This window comes from Macrobrachium rosenbergii, chromosome 16, assembly GCF_040412425.1.
Source record: "Macrobrachium rosenbergii isolate ZJJX-2024 chromosome 16, ASM4041242v1, whole genome shotgun sequence".
In the NCBI taxonomy this organism is placed as follows: domain Eukaryota; kingdom Metazoa; phylum Arthropoda; class Malacostraca; order Decapoda; family Palaemonidae; genus Macrobrachium; species Macrobrachium rosenbergii.
The window spans coordinates 18,701,166-18,728,820 of record NC_089756.1 but is presented as its reverse complement, the minus strand read 5'-3'; the positions used below and the strand labels follow the sequence as shown (position 1 = coordinate 18,728,820).

Below are 27,655 nucleotides of genomic sequence, written 5' to 3'. Positions count from 1 at the left end.
AACGTTTCAGTTTCTCTCAAGAATAAAAGTAGGTCCAGCGTTAGGAAAGGGGAGAGTCCCCTGTTCTAAAATGAATATGATGAAGCTCTGACACATCAGGTTGACTAGTGTGTGTTGAATCGAATACAGAATTTAGGCCACAGGCCAAGCACTGGGACCTATAAAGTCATTCAGCGCTGAAACGGAAACTGACAGTAAAAGGTTTGAAAGGTGTAACAGGAGGAAAACCTCGCAGATGCACTATGAATTCATTGTTAGGAGAGGATGGAAAGCAAGATGGAAGAAAGAGAATATGAAAGGAGGTACAGTAAAAGGATCAAAAGAGGTTGCAGCTAGGGGCCGGAGGCAAACTGTAAAGAACTTTAAGTCAGTGCACCGCATGAGGTGCACTGAAGGCACTAACCCCCTACGGGGCTCTATGTGTGTGTGTGTGTGTGTGTGTGTGTGTGTGTGTGTGTGCGGGCGCGTTTGTTTCACCCAAATGTTTTCGTGTTCTGGGGGCAATCTTTACGCACAATAAAAGTCGCTTAAGACGTTCCGTATGACGTTCTTACTCGCGCTCATTTACTAATGAGGATAATCTCTTTCCATCAAGAGAAATTGTCGGAAGGATTAAGCTGCCGTGGGTAAGCATAATGAGAGAGAGAGAGAGAGAGAGAGAGAGAGAGAGAGAGAGAGAGAGAGAGGCTCTCTCTCTCTCTCTCCATACATATATATACATATATATAATGTATATATATACATATAGCCTATATATATGTGTAAATATATAAATATATATATATATATATATATATATATATATATATATATATATATATATATATATATATATATATATATGTGTGTGTGTGTGTGTGTGTGTGTGTGTGTGTGTGTGTGTATACTTAAGGAGCGTCATTTACCAATGAGGATAATCCCTTGAGAGAGAGGAGAGATATATAATGCATATATATACACATCTATATATAGGCTACACATATGTGTGTGTATGTGTGTGAAAAGATTAACGGGCCTTCCCCAGAAACTCACCGTGCCTGAAAAACCCTTGAAAGAAACCCATGGAAGAACTCAAGCGTTCATTGCCACAGTATTGCTATTCACCTTCATTACACATACCTGTAAATCAAATTGTCAGCATCATGGGGCATGGCATCGTGACGAATGTGACCAATAGTGTCACTTCCATCACTGTCATACTGACAAGTTGCAGGTCTTCAATCTACGTCAATTTCCTGGTTACACACAATAATTTATATACATACCTATGCACGCAAACAATATATCTCCACATCTCTATACTCTCGCTATAAGTCTACATTCTATGCCATGGAGAACACAATCTCCACGTCTCTATATTCTCTCTATAGGTCTACATTCTATGCCACGGAGAACACAATCTCCACATCTCTGTATTCTCTCTATAAGTCTACATTCTATGCCACGGAGAACACAATCTCCACATCTCTATATTCTCTCTATAGGTCTACATTCTATGCCACGGAGAACACAATCTCCACATCTCTATATTCTCTCTATAGGTCTACATTCTATGCCACGGAGAACACAATCTCCACATCTCTATATTCTCTCTATAGGTCTACATTCTATGCCACGGAGAACACAATCTCCACATCTCTATATTCTCTCTATAGGTCTACATTCTATGCCACGGAGAACACAATCTCCACATCTCTATATTCCCTCTATAGGTCTACATTCTATGCCACGGAGAACACAATCTCCACATCTCTATAGTCTCTCTATAGGTCTACATTCTATGCCACGCAGAACACAATCTCCACATCTCTATATTCTCTCTATAGGTCTACATTCTATGCCACGGAGAACACAATCTCCACATCTCTATATTCTCTCTATAGGTCTACATTCTATGCCACGGAGAACACAATCTCCACATCTCTATACTCTCTCTATAGGTCTACATTCTATGCCCCGCAGAACACAATCTCCACATCTCTATATTCTCTCTATAGGTCTACATTCTATGCCACGGAGAACACAATCTCCACATCTCTATAGTCTCTCTATAGGTCTACATTCTATGCCCTGCAGAACACAATCTCCACATCTCTATATTCTCTCTATAGGTCTACATTCTATGCCTGCAGAACACAATCTCCACATCTCTATATTCTCTCTATAGGTCTACATTCTATGCCCCGCAGAACACAATCTCCACATCTCTATATTCTCTCTATAGGTCTACATTCTATGCCCCGCAGAACACAATCTCCACATCTCTATAGTCTCTCTATAGGTCTACATTCTATGCCACGGAGAACACAATCTCCACATCTCTATATTCTCTCTATAGGTCTACATTCTATGCCCCGCAGAACACAATCTCCACATCTCTATATTCTCTCTATAGGTCTACATTCTATGCCACGGAGAACACAATCTCCACATCTCTATAGTCTCTCTATAGGTCTACATTCTATGCCACGCAGAACACAATCTCCACATCTCTATATTCTCTCTATAGGTCTACATTCTATGCCATGCAGAACACAATCTCCACATCTCTATATTCTCTCTATAGGTCTGCATTCTATGCCCCGCAGAACACAATCTCCACATCTCTATATTCTCTCTATAGGTCTACATTCTATGCCACGGAGAACACAATCTCCACATCTCTATAGTCTCTCTATAGGTCTACATTCTATGCCCCATGCAGAACACAATCTCCACATCTCTATATTCTCTCTATAGGTCTACATTCTATGCCACGGAGAACACAATCTCCACATCTCTATAGTCTCTCTATAGGTCTACATTCTATGCCACGCAGAACACAATCTCCACATCTCTATATTCTCTCTATAGGTCTACATTCTATGCCATGCAGAACACAATCTCCACATCTCTATATTCTCTCTATAGGTCTACATTCTATGCCCGCAGAACACAATCTCCACATCTCTATATTCTCTCTATAGGTCTACATTCTATGCCATGCAGAACACAATCTCCACATCTCTATATTCTCTCTATAGGTCTACATTCTATGCCACGCAGAACACAATCTCCACATCTCTATATTCTCTCTATAGGTCTACATTCTATGCCATGCAGAACACAATCTCCACATCTCTATATTCTCTCTATAGGTCTACATTCTATGCCATGCAGAACACAATCTCCACATCTCTATATTCTCTCTATAGGTCTACATTCTATGCCATGCAGAACACAATCTCCACATCTCTATATTCTCTCTATAGGTCTACATTCTATGCCCCGCAGAACACAATCTCCACATCTCTATATTCTCTCTATAGGTCTACATTCTATGCCACGGAGAACACAATCTCCACATCTCTATAGTCTCTCTATAGGTCTACATTCTATGCCACGCAGAACACAATCTCCACATCTCTATATTCTCTCTATAGGTCTACATTCTATGCCATGCAGAACACAGTCTCTGGCAATTTTTAATTTTGAAAGAGAATAAGCTCAACTGTCCGGCTGGCAGCTGGCAGAGGACAAAAAATGGCAAGGAATATCTTTCACCGACGGACAAAAATAAAATCCCAACTCATAATATTTGGGAACAAAATGCACAATCCGACAAAACTCCCGGGCAAAGTTGATAAACACTGAACACGCATGGTGCTAATGCCATGCCTTTGAGGAACTCCTGGTTTCAATGGCAATAAACTTTTCACTATTTGCAGGGAGGTTGTGCTGTTGTTAGGGTAAGCTGGCCTTATGCCAGCAGAGGCTCCTGCTTATGAGGGGATTAACAAATGACCCAAAACATCTAAAAAAAAAAAAAAAACTTCAGCATCAATGATCAGGTAACTGAACGCAGTAATTTAGATGCCCTGACATTTACTGAATTCTCGAATGGCTGGATTATTAAATTACATGTAATTATTATTACTTAGTAACAATACCATAAAACAAATACCTTTAGATTCACCAACTGACGGAGACATCTCCATGAACCAGTGGGTAATAAAATCTAATGTAGTCCGAATCCTTGGACAAGGGGATCTTCATTTTGCGTACATATACACACATGGATACACACTGCATGTTATGTATTATTATTATTATTATTATTATTATTATTATTATTATTATTATTATTATTATTATTTGTCAATATATGTACACACCCATACGGAAGAAACCCCTAGCCTAAAAATTGCAAATAAATTTTACTTAAATGTTTACGCATTAAAAAGCCTTATGTAATCAAAACAGGAACCGAATACAAGAAAAAATGTGTAAAACCATAAAACATCTATACAGATACATAAAGGAGCGCCAACTGAAACACGAGTGAAACACGAGTGAAACACGAGTTAGAAAAATTAAACAACTGGGCTTAGCGACAAATATTTCAAGTAACAAAACCATGCGGAAGAAGGCCGAAGGCCACACTGCAGTGTCCGTGACAGAAAAGGTCTCTTCAACATACGAACTAGTTAACATTAATCAAAACCCTAGAAGGGAACCTGAACACTGAAAAGCAATAGTACCCAACTAATTCAGATGATTAGTTTAACAGCTGACTACTTTGGATGAACTGATTGGCAACTGACTGCTCTAAGTGAACTGTACAGAAACTATTGTGCGTATGAACTGTTCAGCAACTTTATATTGCTTAGCAACCAATGACTCAGAATGAAGGTCTAGCAGTTGACTACTCAGGGTGAACTGCTTCAGCAACCAAGGGATCTGTGTGAACTTTTTAGCAACTATTTATGGTGAACGGCAAGTAATTGACTACTGACTGAACTGTCCATCAACCTTACGCTTTGGTGAACCACTTAACAACCGACTGTTCTGAATACACTTCGTAAGACTACTCTGGGTGAAATGCTTGACAAGCGATCTTTCAAAGTCAAAGTCAAATGAGAAGGGTAAACTTAAACCAAAAACAAAAGTAGTCCATGTCCCGAAGGATGAAGGTGACACTGTCGATAACATTGTGAAGGAAAATCCATGGATAAGTAGCCTCATTTCTGAAAATGACGACCTGAAAATTGTAAAGGAAATGATAGCCTTAGATGACAAATATAAACACTGTATCATCAAATGCACACCACAAATACGAAAGGCTATCTATGATAGAGGAGACAAATTGTGTACACTGTATAGCCGTTGCAAAGTATTCGACTGTTACATGCCCTATCAATGCTATAAATGCCAGGAATTTGGTCGCAGCGCAGCAAATTGTAAAAATGACCAAGCTTGCCCTAGATGTGGTGAAAATCACACATCAAATGAATGTGCTAGCAACATCTTCAAGTGTAAAAATTGTGTAAAGAAAGGTCATAGTCATACTAAACATAAAACATATAGCAATAAGTGCACAGTATATAAAGAATGTGTCAAAGGTGAAAAAAAAATACGGATCATGGCTTTGATTAATCTATGCAATTTAATAAGAAGAAAGCAAATAAAAAAAAAGAACTAAAGACTCTCCTATCCTGCAGGAGCTACGACACTGACGAGAAAACACTGAAAGATAATTATAAAATATATATAAGAAGCACCTTATTTTGAAAACGTACAAGGGCCCGCCGCACCGGAGAGGGAATGATCCCTGTGGGGGCTGTACATAAAACCAAACAAAGTGAAACAAAGTGAAAGTGCTTAACCACGATCTCTCTATGTGAACTGTCCTAATGAACTGATTAGCAATTCACTGCTCTGAATAGCTTAGCATCTGACTACTTCGGGTGAACTATTTAACAAACAGCTGTTTTGGATGAAGTGATTAATAACAAACCGTTCTTAACGAATTGTCTAGCTTAAGTTAAGTACACCTTAGTTTTAGCAGACCACTGAGCTGATTAACAGCTCTCCTAGGGTTGGCCCGAAGGATTAGACTTATTTTACGTGGCTAAGAACCAATTGGTTACTTGGCAACGGGACCTACAGCTTATTGTGGAATCCGAACCACATCATAGCGAGAAATGAATTTCTATCACCAGAAATAAATTCCTCTAATTCTTCATTAGCCGGCCGGAGACTCGAACTCGGGCCTAGCGAGTGCTAGCCCACAACGCTACCGACTCGCCCAACGAAGAACTCGAATTGTCTAGCAACCAACCAAGCTTTGGATGACCTGGCAATCTTGTCAAGTACAGTACCTGACTTGGGCGAACAGTTCAGCAGATTAATGAGAGGTATTTAGAACTAACCGGCCGAATGTAGGGGAATAGTTAGCATCACCAAATTTTACATTCGAAGAAAGAGGAACGAAAGGAGGGCTTAATAAACAAGAATGACGATGAAAAATCAAAATGTAAGAAACCAGATAAAAACCATGGTCTCCGAAATGTGAATTGCTGAAAAAATCTACACCTTGACAATACAGTGCAAAATACCTGAAAATGTCCACTGCTTGGTCGAACTACCACAAAAATGGGAGTTTCTCGTAAAATTATTTTACTGGTTGACCAGTTCAGCGAAACAGAAAGCGATGTGGAGGTCATGCATCTGCTACCTACCATATGACGCGATTAACAATAACTGTTCAACAGCGTTTTTAAGATACGCCTTGCGGTTACACTGTAATTTAAGTGCTGTTGAACTGTGGCTATCGTTATTCGTTTAGCCTATGGAATACAAAGGTTTTAGTCGAAACCAGGTTTAATTATCTATCCCATACACCTGGGCTCACAAGTGCAATTTTTCCATGCAATTTTCGTGATCATTAACCGAGTGTGTGGCTCTATCATTTACCATAATTGGTAATCTCATAACTGCAGTTTTGTATCAAAACGCTATAATGAGAGAGAGAGAGAGAGAGAGAGAGAGAGAGAGAGAGAGAGAGAGAGAGAGAGAGAGAGAGAGCAAGAGAGAGAGAGAGAGAGAGAGAGAGAGAGAGAGAGAGAGAGAGATTTACTAGCGGTCCCACACAATCCCACAACCCAGCTGTTAATGACTCGAACCCACAATTGGAGTTGCTACCGGCTTCTGGCCCTAAACGAGCATACCATACATCGGGCGTCGGGAATTTAACAACGGTTCATGGTCAGGAATAAGACAGAAAGCGCACGTTTGTTGACAATGATAAGGATGAAATTAAATGGGAAACTATGAAAGGGAGGCATCTTGGACTTGAACCCGGCATGGTTTGAGGCAATCGGACCAAAAATGCTGCTCAATAAACTGCCCAATACAAAGTATATAATACATATAATGGCAACACTGCATATAAGGGAATTTCGAATTTAGAAAAAAATGGAATGGAATTAGGCTAGGATAACACGAAATGAAACACGGAGAGGTAAGGGATGGTACCTGAGTCCTGTCAATTCCATAGCCTGTCAAGTGCAAGAGGGCAAGCATTGACAATACCATGGGACACTGCCATCTTCCACTTAAACTTTGAATGCATGCAAAAAGGTGACACTGACAACAAACAAAAGTATGGGTATACAAGGCCATTCTATCCCAATAAAAAGTTGGCAGCGACCTGTCATGACGTCACCTATACACTGAGAAGTAAACAAGGTATACGACGCGACGTATGACGGAATTACCCGCGACGTTACATGCTCTCGAGCACTTAGGTGCATTCATGCATCGCTTGAAAATCGCAAACTCACCGAGGAAGCAGCAGTTTTCCACCATGAGCACGAAATCCGGGAACAACAAAAGCATAACCTTCTACTGAACGTCAGTCACTTAGGCAAACTGCGCTTCGAGCGCGTCTGTTGTTCGAAATAGCGAAAACAGCTGATAGTGAGTAAACAAATGTGGAGGAAGTCAGAGCTCCTGACGTATACCTTTATTTAGTGAAATTTGCTCCCTTAATGGGCTCAGGATGTTTTCCGGCCGCAAAGATGATAAGGCGAAAGGTGGTCAGCAGCGCCGGCGGGGTAACAATTTAGCTCAGGTAAGCATTATTCGCTTAGATGAGATTAATGACATGGGTACGTAACGTTAGTTTGCCCTAGCTCATGCCACAGGACAAGGGTTAGTCGCCTCTGAACAAAGCAACGCTAGTCAGTCACTAGGCTAGTTATTTGCGGCGTAGGCTATGTCACGCTTGTGCTGTCTGAATATTGTTAGGTAAAATTCGACATATATTCGTTGAAATATGTGAGTGTGCGGACTCTGCTATTGCACCATCAATGTTTACGATAGCCTAAGTGAATCATAAATATTCAGGCGGGCTATCGTATATTTATGCAAATTTAATTTGTGTTGGGACAATTCACCTGTTGTTATTTCCACTACTCCTATACTCTACAGTTTTGAGGGACCCAAATAGGAAGTGGGTTTTTGGGTAGGGGAAAACCAAAAATGAGCACGAAACACAAGGCAGAAATCAAAGACTAACACATTTAGTTTAGTTGAAAAAATACATTGTTCATGCTTGTTCATCAGTAATATTCACCAAAAAATTTACAAAGCATGAAAATGTAAAAAGTGTTGTAGGGATATAGCCCAGCATAGATTAACCGTTTAACCTTCTCTAAACTAGGGTACTAAGTCCTAGAGCACTATATGTTAGAGTAATACAAGGATGTATTCTAACGTAACCTAACCTAACCTAACTTACCCTATTGTTGTCCTTACCTGGTCAACCCCCTCCCACCCCCTACCCCCTAACCTTGCTTAAAGCAACGTAAATGTCATAAAGTACAATTATGTTTCGTAACCTACTTAAATGAACTAGAGATACCATTCCTTACCTGGCCCTTAAATCCTATCCTGATCTAGCCATGTAAATTATAAGAGATAGTGAAATTCATGTTGGCCTAACCTTGCACACCCGGTCCTAACTAGCATTTTTTACTATAATTGTTGAGGCAGACCACTTGTTTAGAGTTCTCATTCCCCTGCATATAAGTTTGTGATCACAGTTCAGGGTATTAGGAAAGCAGGGATTTTGATGGGGAAATATAAAAACATTTGAGTAATGGTATCATCAGTGGTGATGTAGCATCATAGGTAAGGTAGTTTAAACGGTATTATTTTACAATAGTTCCAATTCATTCTATAGTAATTATAGTATTATAGATGCATTTTGCATAAAAAGTAATTAAACTTTGTCTCTGAACACTTTTTGGGGAAATTCACCATATCCGAGATATGTATGTTTATATAATCCCCATCCTCGAAAAATTTCTAAGTGTTTTGTTTACTTTAACACGGACACGTTTGTACTCTGATGCGAGTTTGTTTTTGTTTAGAACTGCATTGTGGTTCTGATGCGAATTTTTTCCCCCCCTTAAAGTTGCATTGTGGGTAGCTACGTGTTGTCTGGGAGTCACGTGACCTAGTGACAATCGTACAGGTGTCAGACATTTTCCCTTGCCATTTGGTTCAAGTCTGTCATAGAGTGAGGTCATGTCCAGTCTGTGTTCGTCTTGTAACTTTGATTATTTTCGCTTAATTCACGATTTCTTTGAAAATGAAACACGGTGCATTGATTTTTAAAGACAACATGGAGTGTTACCTGCAGCAGCACAGTTCAGATTTACACCAATTTTTACTTGAAGCTGCTAAATTTTATCCACCTTTAAGTGACACTCCACCACCATCACCACCTAGGGAATCATTTTCTGATGACGACGACGATGACACTGTAGATGAGCCACAACCAACTTGTTCTGGATATAACCCATCAAAACATTTGTGTCCACCCAAATAAGGTAAATTTATAATTGTTTTTAAAATAATATTGTAACATGATTTACCTTCTGTAACCCCTGTGGCTAGCACGCGCAGCGCAACATTACCTCTTGCCAGTATATACGAACCTGCCATGAATCATAAATGCGGATAAGGCGCGAAGCGCCGTTCCGCCACCCCCTTTTGGTTAAGGGATGTTAGGCTACATTACACTAGCCTACGTTGCCTGACTATGGCGTGCTAGGTATGCTATGATTTACCTCATTTTATTCATTAATTCAAATGCTGTTTTGTGTCGATGGTGATTTACCCCACCCAAAACCCCCCCATTCCCAAAGGGTCCCCAACCTTGTTGGATGTAGTAGGGGTGTATAGACTAGTAACTCAAAAACAGCTAATTTCCCCGATGTATTACTATCATAACCATTCAGAACACATTAAAACACACATGAAAATACATAATTACTTTAGAAAAATGGCGTTGGAACTGTTGTAAAAATTTACCGTTTAAACTATTATGTATTTTGTTGAGTGAGGATACTAAGAGCAACAGGTGACTGACAAATTGTCAACAGAGGGTACACTTTACTAAATTCACGAGGAGGAAAAACTATATGTTAAAAAATGTTGACATGTGGATGATAATTGCAGGGATATATATTCTAACCTATCCTAGGGGCTTTGTCTCCTCAGACAACCCCTTAACCTACCTTATTCTTATTGTTTACCTTAAATTTTTTATAACAGTGATGTGTTCTTGGAAAGTGGGGAGTATGCCTAACATTCATGGGAAAATGTTCTTTGTTATATATTAGCCTAAGCATATTGTAATTTTTCTATTTTCTATAGATGCAGCTTTTTAAAAATAATCAAGATTACAGTAGTTAATGTTTTCCTTCATAAAGTTATTATGCCACAGATATGTGAAGTTATTTGATAAATGGAAATGTAATAATTCAACCACAACAGAAATCTGAGGAAAGAGTATTAAAATGCTTCTGATGTAAAAATTATAGCTTAGGTAGGTTTAAGATTTAATGTGGTTAATTTTTGTGTTACTGTACCTCAGTGTCAGTAAAATTTTGGCAGTTCAGTACAGTATATGCATGTGGAAGAGATGATTTAATTATACACTATATAATGTGGATGATTTATGAAAGAGACATTTAAAGACAGCTACTGGAACAAACCCAATTTTTTTTTTATAGTGGTTTTTATGTAGGTAACAAGAAATATGGATAGCATATGTGGAAGAAAATCAGGCCGCAGTGCTTGTAGCTCGCCTTTTTCCATGAATAATATTATTTGAAGCTAGTTTGTGTTCTTTTCTCAACGATTTCATCATGAGCAACCAAAGGAAGGCAGTATAGGTTATACTGTAATGGGAATTTATACAGTGTACTGATCTATTTTTACTTTTTGTTTGTGTTCATTTGTGAGCAGAAGTTGTATATGTAACAGAAATTCATACTAGTTATTCTGCTGTTTATGAAAACAATATTATATGCTGTATATCTACATTATCATGAAGAACACCATGTTGTTGTAAATTCTACTGTCATTATTGTTATTGAGCTTGCAAATTAGTGCAATAGGACCACTATATCTTCGTCTTAGACTCTCATGGGGCTCTCTTAAATAATTTGTATTTTAATGAAAGGTAAAACTTTGGGGCAAGGTAAAGTTAAAGAAGTGGGACAGCTCATTGGGGAGAGACTAAAGGGACCCCATGAAAAGTAAGAGTCAGAGAGTAGTGTAACTTGGGCTTAAGTGATACTAAAAACTTTGAGTATTGTCTCATAGTATGCCATGCAAGGGACACTAAATGGGAATTCCCCATAACCTTCTGTTGAGCATGTTTTTGTTCTACAGCAATATGATTTTTGTAATTTATTTGTTCACAGTTCGGCTTGATGGAAGTTCCTGATATTGATGGATTAAATCTAGCAGGTGAAGGAAATGGTGATGACGACGATGATGGTGATTTGGAAGCTGAATTACTGGCTCTTACAGGTGGTGGTGTCCAGAAGCCACGTCAGCGAGGTAAAGTTTCAGTCAAAGCCTGCTTTGTTTTGTTTAAAAGGGAACTAATTATTTTAAAGTCAGTCTGTTATATAATATTTTTCTGTATGTTGATACACCAGACTTACTCTGTAGAATTTCATTTGAGGAATAACTACTAAGGTACAGTAGTCTAAATGACTTGGAAGTTGAGGTACAAGTGGATTCTGTTTATGAATTGTCATTGTGGGCAAATTTGTACCCTTTAAATAAAAAATGAGAATTTATTAAAGGTAAAGCTTTCTCTTTGGTCTTGGGAGAATTAAGAAACTTTTTTATTTTTTCTTCAACTTTATATTTTATCTCCTATAGAAATGTTTTGGGGATCATTCTTACCTTTAGATTCACCTCTTTGTACAGTATTAGAAAATATAAATAAAAAAATATAATAAAAGAGGAATCCTATCAGTTTTAAGGTATGTGAAGCTCATTTTATGGATTTGTATACTGTCCGTCAACCTTTATTTAAATTTTTTTGTAATATATAATTATTCTTTATTCTGCTTAGAATGTTTTGTAAATTAAATTTTCTGTCAACAAAACAGGCAATTAGCTTAAATGTGTTCACAACCAAAATTCATAAGCTGGAAACCCTTCAAAAGATAAATGATCAAGTTTTTTCACATCTGGAAAATGTTGATATCAGTAGGGCAAAATACAATATGGAATGTTATTTAGATTTAATGAGATTATGTTAAAAGGTCAGTAGAGATGGGACAGACTGAATATTGTACCTCTCTGGCATACCTGGTTGACTCTCGGATTTACACGGTTTTGCTGCCCAACATTCACATGTCACTGGTACTGTATCCTTATTCAGAGTACAGCAATTGCTTTATATTTTCCTGGGTATTGTGGGTGCAGTTGCAGCCAGCTGTACATAATGGTTAGAATTAATGACCTTGGTTTGTTCAGGATAAGATGCCATTATGTAAGCATCACTGAAATTCATCCAAAAAACCAGCATTTTATTGTATTGTTGAAATAAGAGGATTTTATCATTGGTTCTTTTGTTTACCAAAACATGATTTTGCAGAACAGGCACAATAAATTAAAATAAAACTAGCATAAATTATTATGAAACAATACAGTATTAGTTAACTATTTTTGAAAAATAATTGTACTATAGGTAATTACAGGGATCTCTCAATGACAGCTTCTGTTGCTGTCTAAAAATTAATCTTTCTGTTAGCTGCATTCATTTTGTGCAATATTTTGTATTGAGGAACCACTGCTAGTGTTTCTATTCTTGACATTGAATTTTTAGGACTTCGGAAGAGGTGGCTTTTTGGTAGACCAAAAAATGTTTAAGGATTTTAATTAGGTGCATAGATTAATGTTCTTACATTGCATTGTTTGTTCAGTAGTAGAATGGGGCCAGAGAATCTACTGCACTTCTTAGAACACCAAGGAAAAAGTTGGATAAGACAGATAATTAAAAACCAAATAATATTGTACTGTAATGTCATCAATAACTGTAAACTTATTACTGCATTTATGATCTGGATTTGGGGTTGTTGGAATTTCATACTCCCTCTATTGTATCTAATTTCATTGTGTTGATATATTGTATATATTTTATATTAATTCTCTCTCTCTCTCTCTCTCTCTCTCTCTCTCTCTCTCTCTCTCTCTCTCTCTCTCTCTCTCTCTCTCTCTCTCTCTCTCTCTCTCTCTCTCTCTCATATACTTAATGTATCCATACATAAGTTTTTTAGTCCAGAAACTCATTGTCATTTTGAATTTTACGCAGGTAAACCTGCAGTGCCCGCAGGGGAGTTGGATAGGATGGTTAATGAATGCATGAGAGATGACTATGATGATGAACTGGTAGATGAAGATGACCCAGAACTTTTGGTAAGTATTTGAGATGTTTAGAAGACAAGATTAGCTTGAAGTCATATGAAAAGTTTATCTTAATCTGCCAAATGTTTTACTTTTCAGACCAGTGTATAAAAAAATATTTTCTCCTGTATCATGGTAGCATCAGTATTAAATCTGAAAGAGCTGAGAAGTGAAATGCTGAAATGAGGAAAGAAATATAGTATGCTACACATTATTAATTATATCTGTAAGTGGTGAAATTATGAAAGTAAAACATGGATACAGGGTTCAACAAGAGTGAATATATGGTTCATCTTAATACAAAAGTCTTTAGTGTAAAAGTAATTTTGATAGTATAATAAAACATTTCAGGAGACAGTCATACTCTGCAATGGTAATTAGGTCTTTTGGCATGCATGGGATTTCATATAAACCCAAAAGAAAAGTATCAAACTTGAGCTTGCAAAAGAGATGCTGCTGTATATGACTGCTGTCCTTGTGGGTAACTGCCAGTTTAATGTATGGGATTCTGTTCTTTGATAACTCATCAAGTTACATCTGGAACAACACTGCACTTTCATAGCTCAGTCCCTTGTTAATAACTGCCCTTTCTAATGGAATATTTTCCCATGATAATAACAGCTCAGTTTTGTTCCAGGACTCCATTCCATGTTAGTAACTCAAGATTTTGGTATGGGCTCTGTTCCTAGTTAATAACTGTCTCTTTTTATGGGATTTTGTTCCTTGTTAATAACTGCTTAGTTTTTGTATGGGACTACATTTCTTGTTTGTGACTCTTTTGGTCCAGGCCTGTGTTCATTGTTAATAACTGCCCCATTGTTTATAAGGTGTTGTTTCTTGTTAATGATTGTTCAGTTTTGGTTTGGGATTCCACTCCATGGTAGTAACTAAAGTTTTGGCCTGGGACTTGGTTCCATGCTGATAATTGCTCAGTGTATCAGCATGATTGCAGACCTGCAGTACATGTTAACATGGAATTTTACCATACTGATTTGGGGTTGCTAAAGCATTCTGTACTTCAGTTGGTGTTTTTTTTAGAAAATTGACTTTTAATCTGACCATGTTTGAAATAAGTTTTATAATCAAATATGTAATTGTAATTATCAGTTTCCAGGTTCATAAAAGTTTTCTTTCTGAATAGCATAGGTAACAGAGTATGTATAAGACTGGAATCAGTCTTTTTTTTTTTTTTTAAGGAAATGCATCTTACTTTTTTGCTATATCTCTTTGGTGTTCTAGGGGAAGTTATGATAGAAATATTAAGAGGTCATTGTGGATGTTACAGATATATCATTATAAGGTAAAAAAGTAACCATTAGATTTATGAACTACTGTTCATAAATCAGAGTCTCTTTGTAAATGGCAGAAGGTTGCATAATTTCATGTTCAAAGTAAATTTCATTGCAGATTTTAAACCATGTTTTTAGGAAAATAATTTGGATGTTTTAGAGGTATAGGTGTATGTATATGATTCAGTGCAAGGCAGCAAGGGTAATAAAGAGTGCAACAAATCAACGTAGTTCAATATTGGAATTACTAAATTAATTAATAAGATTTTCATGATGAGTTTTTTTGGCAAGAAAATTTACAAACTCATGGATATGAAATATGTCAAGTGTAATCTGTTATTGTTAGCATAGAAATCATACGCTTCAAGCTGAATGTAAAAATGGTGAAGTGTGATGTAGATTTGCAGGAAGTTTATGAACTTTGTATGAGTCATTAAACCAATATTTTTTCCCCTTTGTAGGCAGAATTATCTGCCCTTGGTCCTGGAGATGATGATGACTCTCCTCCACCTGCTCCTGTTAGAGCAGCTCCAGCACCTCCGGCTAGACCTTCCCCAGATCCCCCTGCAAATGATTATCGTAATCCAGAACCCACTGCACCAAGACAAAGACCAATGGCTGGAGGAAGCAATCTGGTGGCACTATTAGCAGAGAGAATATCAATGTATGAAGAGGCTGAGGCAAATGCCAAAGCTTCAGGAGAAACATCTAGGGCACGCAGGTAGAGATTTTAGTGCAATATATTTGCCTCCTGTACAGGATGTGTAAGAGTATTTAAAAGATTATTTGATTAGTTTTTGTTTTCATAAATAATTTACTTTATAATTCAAATACAGTACAATGATTTTCTGAGAATATCTTTCATGAATATAAACATCATACAGTATATACTAGTCATACACCTTGGTTCACAATGAGCATCCATATTTGGATACATATCAGATAAGATCTGTTACCTAAAGAGTAAGGAATCCCCTTCATTGAGTGTAGAACCCCAGAAACTGCATCCATTATTTTGTTCAACACATGAAGTTATTTTCAGTTAGTGAAACTATATTGTGTCCTGTATCACTAGGTTTAATCGAGGCCTCAAAACATTACATCAAATGGAAAAAGCAGCCAAAGCGGGAAGGCCTGTAAACGAAGATGATATTCCTCCAGCTGTTCTTGTTAAGTCATCTGGAAAAGGATCAGATTCATCATCTGCAGGTGTGCCCTCTTCTGAAGACTCTCTGCCCCCACCGCCTTTACCTCCCCACATTAGAGACCCATCTGCTACTCCCAGTTCAATATTGCATGATGCAGCTTTTCAAGACCAAGATGGGCCACCTGTGAATGTCACACCTAGATTACCTCCGCGGCCACAGGTGTGTGTTAGAGTTTTTGCCATTTTATATACAAGTTTAGGTATTTATACAGATGTCTTGAGATGGGTCACCTATGAATGTAATGTTTAGATTGATTAAAGAATCACAGGTGTGTATTTTGAGTTTTGTATATTTTTAATTTTCCTAATCCTTGATTTATTTTCATTTCCCTTGTATTATTGCATAGTTTTATCCTCTTTTATTTCAAGTTTTGGATCCAAACATTATAAATCAAGGTTGTTTGGCTAGCATAGTACAAACAAATCATGTTAATGTAGATATAAATGGCACGTTTTCATACCTTTTTATGGTTTAATTATTTAGTCCTTTACTTACTACTTGAGTAACATAGTCTTCCTGTGAGAGGTGATTTGGAACATTTTCATTTGGTGGCAGTTACAATATGTAATTTTTGAGTAATATGTTGAGTTTAAAGGAGTTGTATTATTAAAATCAATTTTATATCAAGATTTGTTAATTTTATATGTTATTTATTATATGGTCAGTTTGTAAACAAAGTAATATTTCAAAATGGCACTTTTTCTGAAGGAAATTATTTCAATTTTTTTTTTTTTTAGAGTTCAACAGAGAGCAATAAGCCACCCCTTCAGAGAACCACATCAACATCAAGTGGTCCCCTGAAACGAACGGTTTCATTGTCAGGCACTGCAGGTGTTATACAAGCACGTCAGAATGAGTATAAATTAGCAGCATTGGCAGCAAAAAAACGTGGTGACAAGGAATCTGCTGTTTACTTCATGAGGGTCATGAAACGTTTTGATCCACTAATAGCTGCGGCTGAGAGTGGTCAGGTTATAGATTTAGCAATGTTACCTGGACCTCCAGGTACTACTGCTCCACCTGCAAGCACTGCAACTGCACCCACTCCTCCAACACAAAATAAACAGACTGGTGAGTAAAGAGTGTGTTTTTGTTAACCTAAAAGTACAGTATTTGGTAATTGTCTTTCGAGATTTGACACACTAGTCACTTTTTCCTCCTGAATCATTTAACCAGTTTATCTCAAGAGGTTTTTTTAAGAAGAGAAAGTCTTTTGGCACTCTATTATTTGTAGGACCAAGTGTGTTTTTGGTAGACATGTTCATGTAGGTATCTTAACTTTAGAATTATTTATGTACAACATATATTTACCAGAACAGATTCATGAGAGATGTTCGCTATGCTGATGTGCTTTTTTAAGATTTTCTGTACAGTAATTGAAGAAGCACGTGAGCTGTCAGGTAAGACAACTAGCCCCCCCTCATCCAGGTGATGACTTATTTAACTGGAGCGCAAGAAAGAATAAGAAAAGAATGTACATGAAGTTGTGAAAATTATTTATCTGAGAAAGTAATTAAATGCAAAATTTTTATTTTAGAATTATACTTTATTTTGGAAATACAGTGGTTCTCATCTTAGCGGAGATCTAAACGAAAATTATAAAAGCATTGTAAGATGTAAAAAATTATGAACAGTTGTCTTATGTATCAGTGTATAGTATAGGCATAGTATCCTTGATGAATGTGGCATGTATGCTGGTAAACACACAATAGTGTTCTTGGAGGACTTAGTTGAAATGTTTGTAGGAAAACAGATTTTATGGCCTACATTGAAAGGAAATTAGGAATTAAAGTGTCATAATGAATGAAAACTTTAGTAGAACTTTCTCTTGGTCGTCATCAACAAATACTCGTCAAAGTTTTTGCTCCTTGTATTTAGTAATATTTTTAATCATATTTTGGCATCATTGTAACTGTAGGATGTGCAGTAATTTAATATTACATGTATAATGTTTCAAGTTGATATTATTTTCAAATACTGGAAAATTAAAGCTGTATTTTCAACTAGTTTACGTAAGGGTCATTTTATAGTAAATGTCCCATGATGAAGTTTTGACAATTTAATTATGAATTAGATGCCTTCTTTGATAGTTTTGAATCATTTGCTCTCTTCAGAACCACCAGACAGCATTCCTGAAGGGCCAAGTAATGCAGCTGCAGATGTTCCTAATGCCTCTGGGCCTGCATCTCCATCATCTGTGATGGAAGCTCTTGAGCAGCGGTTGGCAAAGTACACCGAACAAAGAGACAAAGCAAGGGTATATATGAACGCTTTGCCTTCTGTTGCATTGTGGATATCATTTTGGGGGAGGCCATGTGTATGAGATAGACTAAATAATTGACTTTTTTCTGGATAAGCATTTACTTGAAATAGAATAGACATTTGTTTGATTTTTTCAGAATACTGTAAGCAAAAGCTTGAATTTTATTCACTGCACGTGTCATTATATAGGACATTGCAACATTTTAAGTGGGGACTTCACTTATGAAATGCAGTGTAATGATCAGGCATCCATTGACTGAGAGGAGTCTTTCTTATGCCTTTTGTTTGCTATTATCATGAAATACTGGAAGGAATAGCCTTCAGTGTCCCATTACAGCTTATTTTTGGCCCTCTATTGTGTTACTTTTTTTTTCTTTCTTTTCATTCATTGTCTCTATGCTTTCTTTCCACCTGACAGTCCAACTATTTCAGATTTGTTTTTCTCCAACTTTTGTCCTTCAGTCAAAAAATTTCCACGCTTTGGAAGCCCCTAGAGAGTTAGAAACTAATTTACTGTTAAATTACATTATTGTATAATTATACTTTAGCGATAATATATCTCAGTATGAGCAAAGAAGTTCATGGAAATGTTAGATCTAATTGTAGACTAATTCATTACATGTATACGCTTGTCATCTTTGAAATTGCCGGAATTTTGTCAGATATGTAGTGTACTCATGTCTCAGTCCCCTCCTGTTGATCTCAATTGGTCTATTATTTCATTTTCTTTATCAGTCAACTCTGACCTTGTATGCTTATCTGAATGGAAGTTCGATAACATGGTCAAATTTAGTGCATCGGCAACAGTTTCTATAAACTTTTTTTTGTTGCATCACTAAACAATTCTTTGATTATACATTTTTTAAATGTAACTGACCACTGTGATTAGTGTTTATTTTTCCTGAGACTTGCTAGTAAGTGGTCATGGTTCAGATTGCCGAATCTACCACTTCCAGAAGCTTACTAGTTATCCACTTATTAAAACTTTGTTAGACTTACCCTTGTTTAGAGTATTGCTCTGAGAGCTTCATTTTACTGCCTTCCATGACAAGATTGTGTTTAAATGATAAGAGAGTACCGCCTCATGATGCCTTGTAACACTTCAGGTCACTCCCTTTTCGCATGAAATTTGTGGGAATGAAGCAGTCATCTGCTTGCACTGTCCAATGATGTTTCTATCCCTTTTCTGCCAAACTTTGAAATTATTTTCCTGCATCTGTTTTTCCTGAATAAGAAGTAAATCTTGCTTTCACAGTTTTTATCTTTTTTTCTTTGTTTTTGAGCCTGGAGATGAAAAGGGGATTTGGTTTTCTGTTTTTAGACCTTTTCACTTCAAAAAAGTTATGACATTTTTAAGACCAGTAATATTTCTATTTGCTGATAGGGCTGAGCCTTAAGGATTGTTCTAAAATGTGAAAATTAGAGTGAGACTAAGTTAGAGAAATTGGACAGCCAGGTGGAAAGAGACTGAAGTGAATAACTGAAAGACAAAAAGGAGACAGTATACTGCCATAAGCTGAAGGGATTCTGCAAAGGACTAGTAACTTTTAACTTTTAAAGTGTGGAAGTTCTTTTGCAGTGTGCCCTGCAAGGTACAATGTAGGCCGTACCCCCCAAGGGGATTATGTTTAATGGAGAATCTGGTATTGAAAACCTGATGAATTCACAAGGATTTTGGGATTTTAATAATTTTGGCAGAAATTTTTTTAAAATCTTGTACTGAGTGATAGAACTCAGAAACTAATGGGATTGGTTTCGTTTTGTGTGGTTTGAATAGTAGTGACATAATTCTTTACCCAAGGATTAGATATAAAGGTAATTGAAGATGTCAGATAATTAGATACATCCAGCACATTCTACCAATTATCTTGTAATATTTTTACCAATGTATTACACCAAAAATTGTATAGTAAATTTGTAAAGGCCTTTCTCTGCTCCTTAATCTTTAGAATTTTTTCACTAAAGAAGCTAATAGAGGATTGTAGTGTTCCAGTAGGAAATTTGGAGTTTTCGAATAAAAGTAATTCTGTTTTCAGAGCGAAGAGAATGCTCGAAAGGAACGCATGAACCAACGAATCATGAAACAATACCAGGATGCTATTAAACTCCATAAAGCTGGAAAGCCTGTGGACTTTGATGAACTTCCCACCCCTCCCGGTATGTTTTTGTATTGCACTGTAGTGTTTAATTCTAATGTTTTATGAAAACATTGAAATGAAAGTACTGTACAGTTATACCCTTAATACCTTTTACATGTTTTATCCTCAATTTAGATGAGAATCTATGAAATGGAATTGGTTGTTATAGTGCCCTGCACTCATGATTATTTGAAAAACTGCTTGCTTTCAAGAAAGTGTAATCACTGATTGCATTAAGACTTGCATGTTCCTGTGAGATTTGTTTTTGTTTCATATTTCTTATGCAATGATAACATATGGTTGCAACACCTTACTTTAACTTAGTATTTTGAATGCTGCTGCTCTTTATAATATGCAGGCTTGGTATCAGCTCATGTGTAAGGTTGATGTTATGTGGATTGAGGTAGATTCTTTTTGACTGGACAGTTTCGCATGTGTTCTTTGTCAGAACAGTAATTCATTTATCTATTTTTTAACTTTTGCGTAGAATTTCACACTGTGTACTTTGTAAAGTTACGATATTAAAAGAAAGTAATGTAACCAACCGTATGCAGTCTGTTTGTACATCACTTGAGCTGCTGCCTGGTTCTTCTGTATTTATAGAATTTAGGTCAACTTGTTTTATTTCTCATTTCATTGTATGATATATTATTTGTTTAAATGAATAGTTTTCACTGTTATATTGCTCTTTTTTCCAGCTAAACTATTCTTCTCTTATCCTTATAATTCTGTTCGATAAATTTACTTTCCTTTTTTATATATAGTATTATGTGTATTTATCATGTACATATTTGATAAGGATTATTCTTTTTTCCAGGGTTTCCTCCCATACCTGTTGCTGGTGGAGGTGGTCCAGCTCCTGCACCAGCTTCAGCACCAGCAGCCCCTGCTGCTGATACTGAAGGTGCATCACCTCCAAAACAGGCTCGTCCAGCTGCTCCACAGCCTCCTGCTGCACAGAAGGCTCCTGCTGCACCCAATGGTAATTTTATGTGATGGGAAACTTTTGAGATTGTTTTTAATTTTCAGACTGCCTCTGCTATAAGCTTCACTTGGTAATGGAGTCTGTGGTGTCTCCTGCTTTTTTTAGGAAGTGTTGTTATGAACAATTTTTATTTTTAAGTCAACACAGTTTTGCAAAATGATTTCTTTCTCCCAGTTCGTAATGCACCCCAGTCGAGAGTGGAGAAGCAACTTGCTTTCTTAGTCAAGAGACAGGGACAGTTTAAACAAGCAGCATTAGAGGCCAAGAAGCGAGGGGAAATAGAACAAGCCAAAGAATATTTGCGGATGAGTAAAGGATTTGACCAGCTCATTGAGGCCACCAAAGGCGGATTACCCGTTGATATGAATACAGTGAGTGACCTAATTTGTCTCTTGTTTCATACTCTAATTTTGTTCAACATTTTGTCATAAATTGTATGATTAGGGCAATGATATATTGAAATTATCAATGGGTTTACAGAGGCAAACTGTCATCTGAAAGCCTAAGGTCATTTGTCGTTTGGAAGTAGGTCATTTTTATTGAGACCATCCTTTTAAAGAAGGAGGCAGTTACCCCATAGTATATTCATTGGGAGATGGTTTGTATTCTGGGCAACTAATTAAGTTGTGATTTTGAGTTTTCAGTCCTCTGGATTGCTGTTGATTATTGAAATGAATTGTGCCATACAAATTTTGGTGCAAAGGTTCATCTTAGATATGAACTGTGATTTTGTCTTGGGCAGCTCTCATTTTATACCAGTAAAAATCATAGATATGTATATATCGATATATTAATTGGGTATGTGTTTGGTTTGAGTTACTATGAAATAAAGGAAGCTTATTGGTTAAGAAATGTTTGTGTCTGAGGAATTATTTAACTTATTTCTTATTTCTGCAGGATGTTTTTTACAAGGAATTGAAGCTATAACCATAATGTGATTACATTTTGCTACTTAGAATTGTCACCCCTTTGTTAGGTTTTAAGAATTTGCTTGGCTGGTTTGTAAACAGCAACTAGAATTTCCCATAATTAGGTGCATTATATACTGTATGTAAAACTAGCATCAGAAGTTACTTGATGTATTTCTGTTGTCAGGTAAAGGGAATTTTATGCTGATGTCTGTAACATTCTGAAAGATTGTTGGAATAGAAAACTACACATGAAAAGATCATGAAAAGAAAGCCCTGAATTTAAGTGTACAGTACACCAAAAATGATAAACAAACAAGTTTTCATGTATTGTTTCAATGTTTAGAATGAATGTTCATTGGGCAAATAAAGTTAGTTCCAATATAACTGGTTGATAACAGGTTTGACACACAGAAATTGCTAATGTACAGCCTATTGAAGGAAAAGAGGGAGGAAGTAGATTTATTTATAAGTAAGGTTTGTGAAACTTGAAATGATAAAGTGGTTGTATTTGCTGCCTAATAAAGCCAAAATTTCACACATAACCAGGCCATTTAAGTTAACACTCAGACTTTTGAGAGAAATAAGGTTATAGAATATTTTAGTGTACATAAATGTTTCCTTGAAGAAAAGGAAATTCAGGTAGGATTGGCATTTTTCCTGTATTAGTTTATGATAGAGAAAAGAAATAAGTAGCTTCTTAGTTACTATAGTCTGAATATACTAAAAGTGTACTCTGTGTCATGAACAAATGCCCAAGCAAATTTAGGGGTTCTTACAATGCTGCAGACCTGCTGAGGTTATGTTTGTTTTTAATATGAGTTAATCTTGGTTAGGATGTTTATACAACTGCAGTGTTTGGATTGTAATATGCATTAATAAAAGGAATAAAGGTACATTTAAAGGTGGTTTCCAAATCTGAAATGATAATATTGTATTTTGTAATCTTCAGAGTACTAAATGCCAAATTATCTTTTCAGCATTTTGTGATCATTTTGCTTGGTAAGGAAGTAATAGTATATAAAAAATGAGTTGTATCACAATTTATCTAAAATTTCATGTTACAGGTACCTGTACCACCCCAAGAACAAGTCAGTCCTACAAATATTGACTTTGAAGTTGTTAATGCAGAAGACTGTGTCGTTGCTCCTCCACATGTCAGTGGGGACATAACCATCATCTACACCAAGCTTGAAGAGGACTTGATTGCTCAAATTAAGGTACTGAAGTAATTTGTGTCTCGGATCTTATTGAAAAGAAAATATTTTTAGTAGGTGCAGTTATTTTGTCTCATTGTTACTAATAAAGAGTTACGTGTTAAATATTGGAAATGAGCTGTGGTTTGCATGTTACCAAGTATCGCATTCATGTAATAATTCAATATGTTCCAAAAACTAATTAAAAACATAACTTTCTATGGAGTTTTTAATCAAAGGTGCCACCAGGGGGTGGCCACCTGATTGATAGTTTTGCTTTATATTAGGAGTTTCTGGCTATATTTGAAGTATTTTTCAAAGGTAGTACAAGTGCTTTGAGAAGCTGAGATTCTTGTGTCACTATGGCAAATGCTCAGTTTGAGAAACTGATCTAAAGAATATCTGATTTAGGGAACACACTTTTGAGATTTCATTTTTATTTGATATAATGGCTTTTGCATGATTGGGCGCTTTTTTGTGATCCAACCACACCTTCTGGAACTTGCTGACGTTATTAACTTCAAAGATCTTGATGTTTCTTATTTAGTAAACTGAAAAGTTGGAAGACCTCTTTTGCACTATGTTGAGTGTGAATTGCATTTCATATTAATGTCATGTAAATAACTTGGATGAAATGTGCTCAAGACAGAAGTCTTTGGAGACAGAAGGCCAGAGAGGCCTTTAGTTGGTATGAAGAAGACAGTGTTGTTAGACAGCCTAACTTTTGTGCATGGATGAGATTAATACTTGCTGGAGCCATTCATTTATTTCCTTACATGGAGGAAAACATGCTCAGATGGTTGTTGGTATATTTAAGTATTTAAATATTCAGCATCGATGTTGTGGATTAGCATAGTTACTAAATTTTTTTTGTGACTGCAGAGTATATATATAATGTATGTGAAGAGTATTTGTTTCATTGTGAACAGGTAATAGTCATTAGTTTTTTGTCAGATGTACAATGTATTGAACTTTGCAGCCTTGTAACTTCAATTTAAATCAGACTATTATGTTAGTATGTCTTGAACATTTCCTTATCTTCTTCCTCCTGAACATTTCATAAGAGGGTTTTTTTAGATGAGAATGTTTATTTGTTTTTATGTATACCGGTAGTTAGATCTCTGTGCTAGAGGAAAGACATTGCTGATGGCTTTCTGATTGACTTGACAGTTGCAAGCAACTTTGGCATCTGTTTTTGGTCACTGCTGTTTCACCCATGCATAAGTTACCGTATTATTGTTTGTCTGCAAATTGCAGTACTCTTAGCATAAGGAACATGTCAAATGGTGGTTTGTTGACAGTATTATGAAACAAATAAATCCAGATGTAAGAAATTGGATTTAAGGATGAAGGCAATAGTTACAACAGTACTGATATTGAAAATTGTAGCAGTACTGACTACGTTTTAGTTTTTCTTTACCATGTTCCTAGTAAAAAGGTTTTAGTAATATGAAGTGAATTTGTAAATTTTTCTTTTTCTTCTAATCCCCAGATGTGTGCTCAGACCAGAGAACACTTTAAAGCAACAGGAGATGTTGCAAGTTCTAATCGATTTGAGCAGCTGATTGTTCACACAAAGAAAGATCTTGATGCAGTTCGGGCAGCCTTCAAACGTGGAGACAACCCTCCACGTTTCCACTATGAAAACAGATCATTCAACATTATTCAGTAAGTTTTATTTTTCTAGAACTGAAATAGAGTATTCAGAATTATTCAGTAAATATTCTTTCTTATAAGAACTCAATTTTTTGTTCATAGCTGTCAGCTTTTTAGAACATTCCCCTACTTTGGAGACACACTGGACTGCCAAACTGGTACTGAGATGGCAGTAAGAAGAGTGGCAAATGCCTGGATGAAGTGGACGGAGATTGATGGACTAATAGATAAGATATCCCACTGGCAAACAGCAAAAGCATATGATGCCCATAGAAGACTTGCAGAATGCAAGAGTAGAATACAAAGATTCGTGGCCTGAGTTGGAAGATTTTATTGTGAGTGAGGAGGTTATAGAGAGTTGTGCTGTGCAGCAGCTGGAAAACAGGCCATGATTTCAGAGAATGAGTTGTTTGGATGTGCAGTGAGAAAGGATGAGGAGCTGTTAGCCAGGACTTTATACATAAGACGTGGAAGGAGGCTCAGATAATTATGAAGGAAAATTATAAAGTAAGATATAGACCAAAAGGGAATTCAGGAAGAAAGTACACAGGACAGAAGGGAACGGATAGAGCTCATTTCAAGTTTAATCTGGAAAACGAGAAAATCTTGTAAAAAGATTGATGATAATGAAGTTTACTTTTTCTGGAAATGAAATAGCTTTGCAGGGTTTCAGTTTTTAATATGGTAAAATTTCACTCTAGGGAAATGCTATAGACCCTGAGGCATTTTATAACCAAACTCAAAATTGATTTCAGATGCAAGTTATTTTTACTTGTAAATTAAAAGTATAATCTTGAGGTAGAATGGAGAATAATGTTTTGAGTTGTTCTTGCACAGTTGAAACTAGAGTAAGAATCTACAGTATATGTTACTGTACCAGAAGCATTCAGAATACTTAGATATAGGTAATGGAATCTTGTATTACTCATAGAATGCATATGCTTGTTATGTGTTTATAAATTTTTAATTCCTTTCAACAGGTGTAACACAGATTTGAATGATTCCGATTGTGAAGTTACTGTTGTGAGAGGAGTTAATTTCAATGTGGACAACCCAAAGGATGTTGATACATACGTGAAAATAGAATTTCCTTATCCGTCTGTAAGTATATTGTCAAAACCTGCTTTTGTAACTTGTTTACTGGTTTGACTGAGTCATAATTCACCTGCTGCATTTGGTGTAAAATAGACTTGATGTAATGATACTCTCTTTTTTGTTTTTTGAACAGGAAAATCCACCACAAGATAGATCGTATGTAGTCAAAGACACCAACAATCCAGAGTACAATCACAAAATTGTCTTCAGTATAGATCGCAAGTCCAGGGCTCTTGCTCGTGTCTTTAAAAGACATGGTGTGAAAGTTCAGGTTGTAGCAAAGGGGTAAGTTAAGGTGCCAAGCCAATACCAAGTAACTCACCCCATTTCTTTTTCGTACCAGAATAAATGGATCTGCTTGTCCTTAACTCTTAAGGGGCAGGCTAATTATACTGTATATCATGCAACCCCCCAGACCGGGCATACTTTAAGGTTGGCCAATGGAAAGTGGAGGATATGCAAATACAAATGGTGTAAGAAAAAAATTCTAAAAAATTTTCCCCACCCTCCATGGGAAGTTGAAAGTGACAATTTACAACCCTGTGTGGGACCTCTTTTACAAAACACTCGTAAATTTTACCAAGTTATACATGTTTTTTCTAATAATTTATTTTATTTTATTTTGTAAAATTGTAATTACAGCTCACACAATATCATAACAGATAAGAACTAAAATCAGTAAAATTGTTGTAAAATATTTACGTAAATTTACTGAGATCGGGAGATGCAGTAACTTTTTTGGAGGTATACATACATGTTTTTCTAGTATTTCTTTGCACTTTTCTTGGCAAAATTACAATTATAACTGACATCATAACATAAAAGATAAGAACTAAAACCAACAGCAATCCTTGGGTATATTTATGAGCAAATAAATAAAAAGACATCCCCCCATAAGTCAAGAACAATACTCATCTCCCTGAGATGCCCACTGATTGATCTGAGCGTAATCCTAAAGTTGCCACCATTCATTTACGGGCCATTGAAGTACTGGAAACACTTTCCTGCTCGACACAGCCAAATCGTATGGAGCATAATATTAATACACCTCAGAGGGGATCCGACCACCACCCAAAACCTGTTTTAGATCCTCTCTTGAGGGGATCCGTCCACTAAGGGTTAAGATTTAAACATTATTTTAAGGTCTTGTTGTTTACTGATGTATTTTCATCACTGTCTACATTTAACTTACCTGCTGGTTAATTTTAAGAGTATGGTTTTAGATCAAAAGCAGTATGAGCATATTTGTGTACAGATCCCTGTAGGGCTTCTGGCCTACTGGCCTAAACTGTGCCTATGCAGCATATTTTAGGCACTACTAAGAATTTTTGCATCTCTGCCGAGAAGAGGGGCACCTGGCTTTTGCTTTTTAT

The 27,655-nt window shown here is 36.4% G+C and overlaps 2 protein-coding genes across 4 annotated transcripts in view; one reads left to right on the top strand and one right to left on the bottom strand.

The window, feature by feature from the left end:
- LOC136847144 (N-acetylgalactosaminyltransferase 6-like) overlaps positions 1–7,792 on the bottom strand; it is a 73,514-nt gene extending 65,722 nt beyond the window's left edge. Inside the window, exon 1 of one of the 2 annotated variants that reach the window (XM_067118519.1) lies at positions 7,605–7,792. The gene's annotated coding sequence lies outside the window, so the exon portion shown is untranslated. The remainder of the gene's footprint in view (positions 1–7,604) is intronic. The other variant, XM_067118525.1, reaches the window with a different exon arrangement.
- Positions 7,325–27,655, top strand: part of l(2)gd1 (lethal (2) giant discs 1) — a 30,276-nt gene continuing 9,945 nt past the window's right edge. For both annotated transcript variants that reach the window (XR_010855632.1, XM_067118513.1), the window contains exons 1-14: positions 7,325–7,894; positions 11,544–11,682; positions 13,454–13,557; positions 15,296–15,555; positions 15,910–16,201; positions 16,780–17,113; positions 18,157–18,299; positions 20,341–20,461; positions 21,260–21,424; positions 21,602–21,798; positions 23,403–23,555; positions 25,024–25,199; positions 26,168–26,288; positions 26,416–26,567. Coding sequence is in view for 1 of the 2 variants with exons in the window: in XM_067118513.1 (XP_066974614.1) it covers positions 7,823–7,894; positions 11,544–11,682; positions 13,454–13,557; positions 15,296–15,555; positions 15,910–16,201; positions 16,780–17,113; positions 18,157–18,299; positions 20,341–20,461; positions 21,260–21,424; positions 21,602–21,798; positions 23,403–23,555; positions 25,024–25,199; positions 26,168–26,288; positions 26,416–26,567 (2,429 nt within the window). In the remaining variant the exon portion in view is untranslated. The remainder of the gene's footprint in view (positions 7,895–11,543; positions 11,683–13,453; positions 13,558–15,295; positions 15,556–15,909; positions 16,202–16,779; positions 17,114–18,156; positions 18,300–20,340; positions 20,462–21,259; positions 21,425–21,601; positions 21,799–23,402; positions 23,556–25,023; positions 25,200–26,167; positions 26,289–26,415; positions 26,568–27,655) is intronic.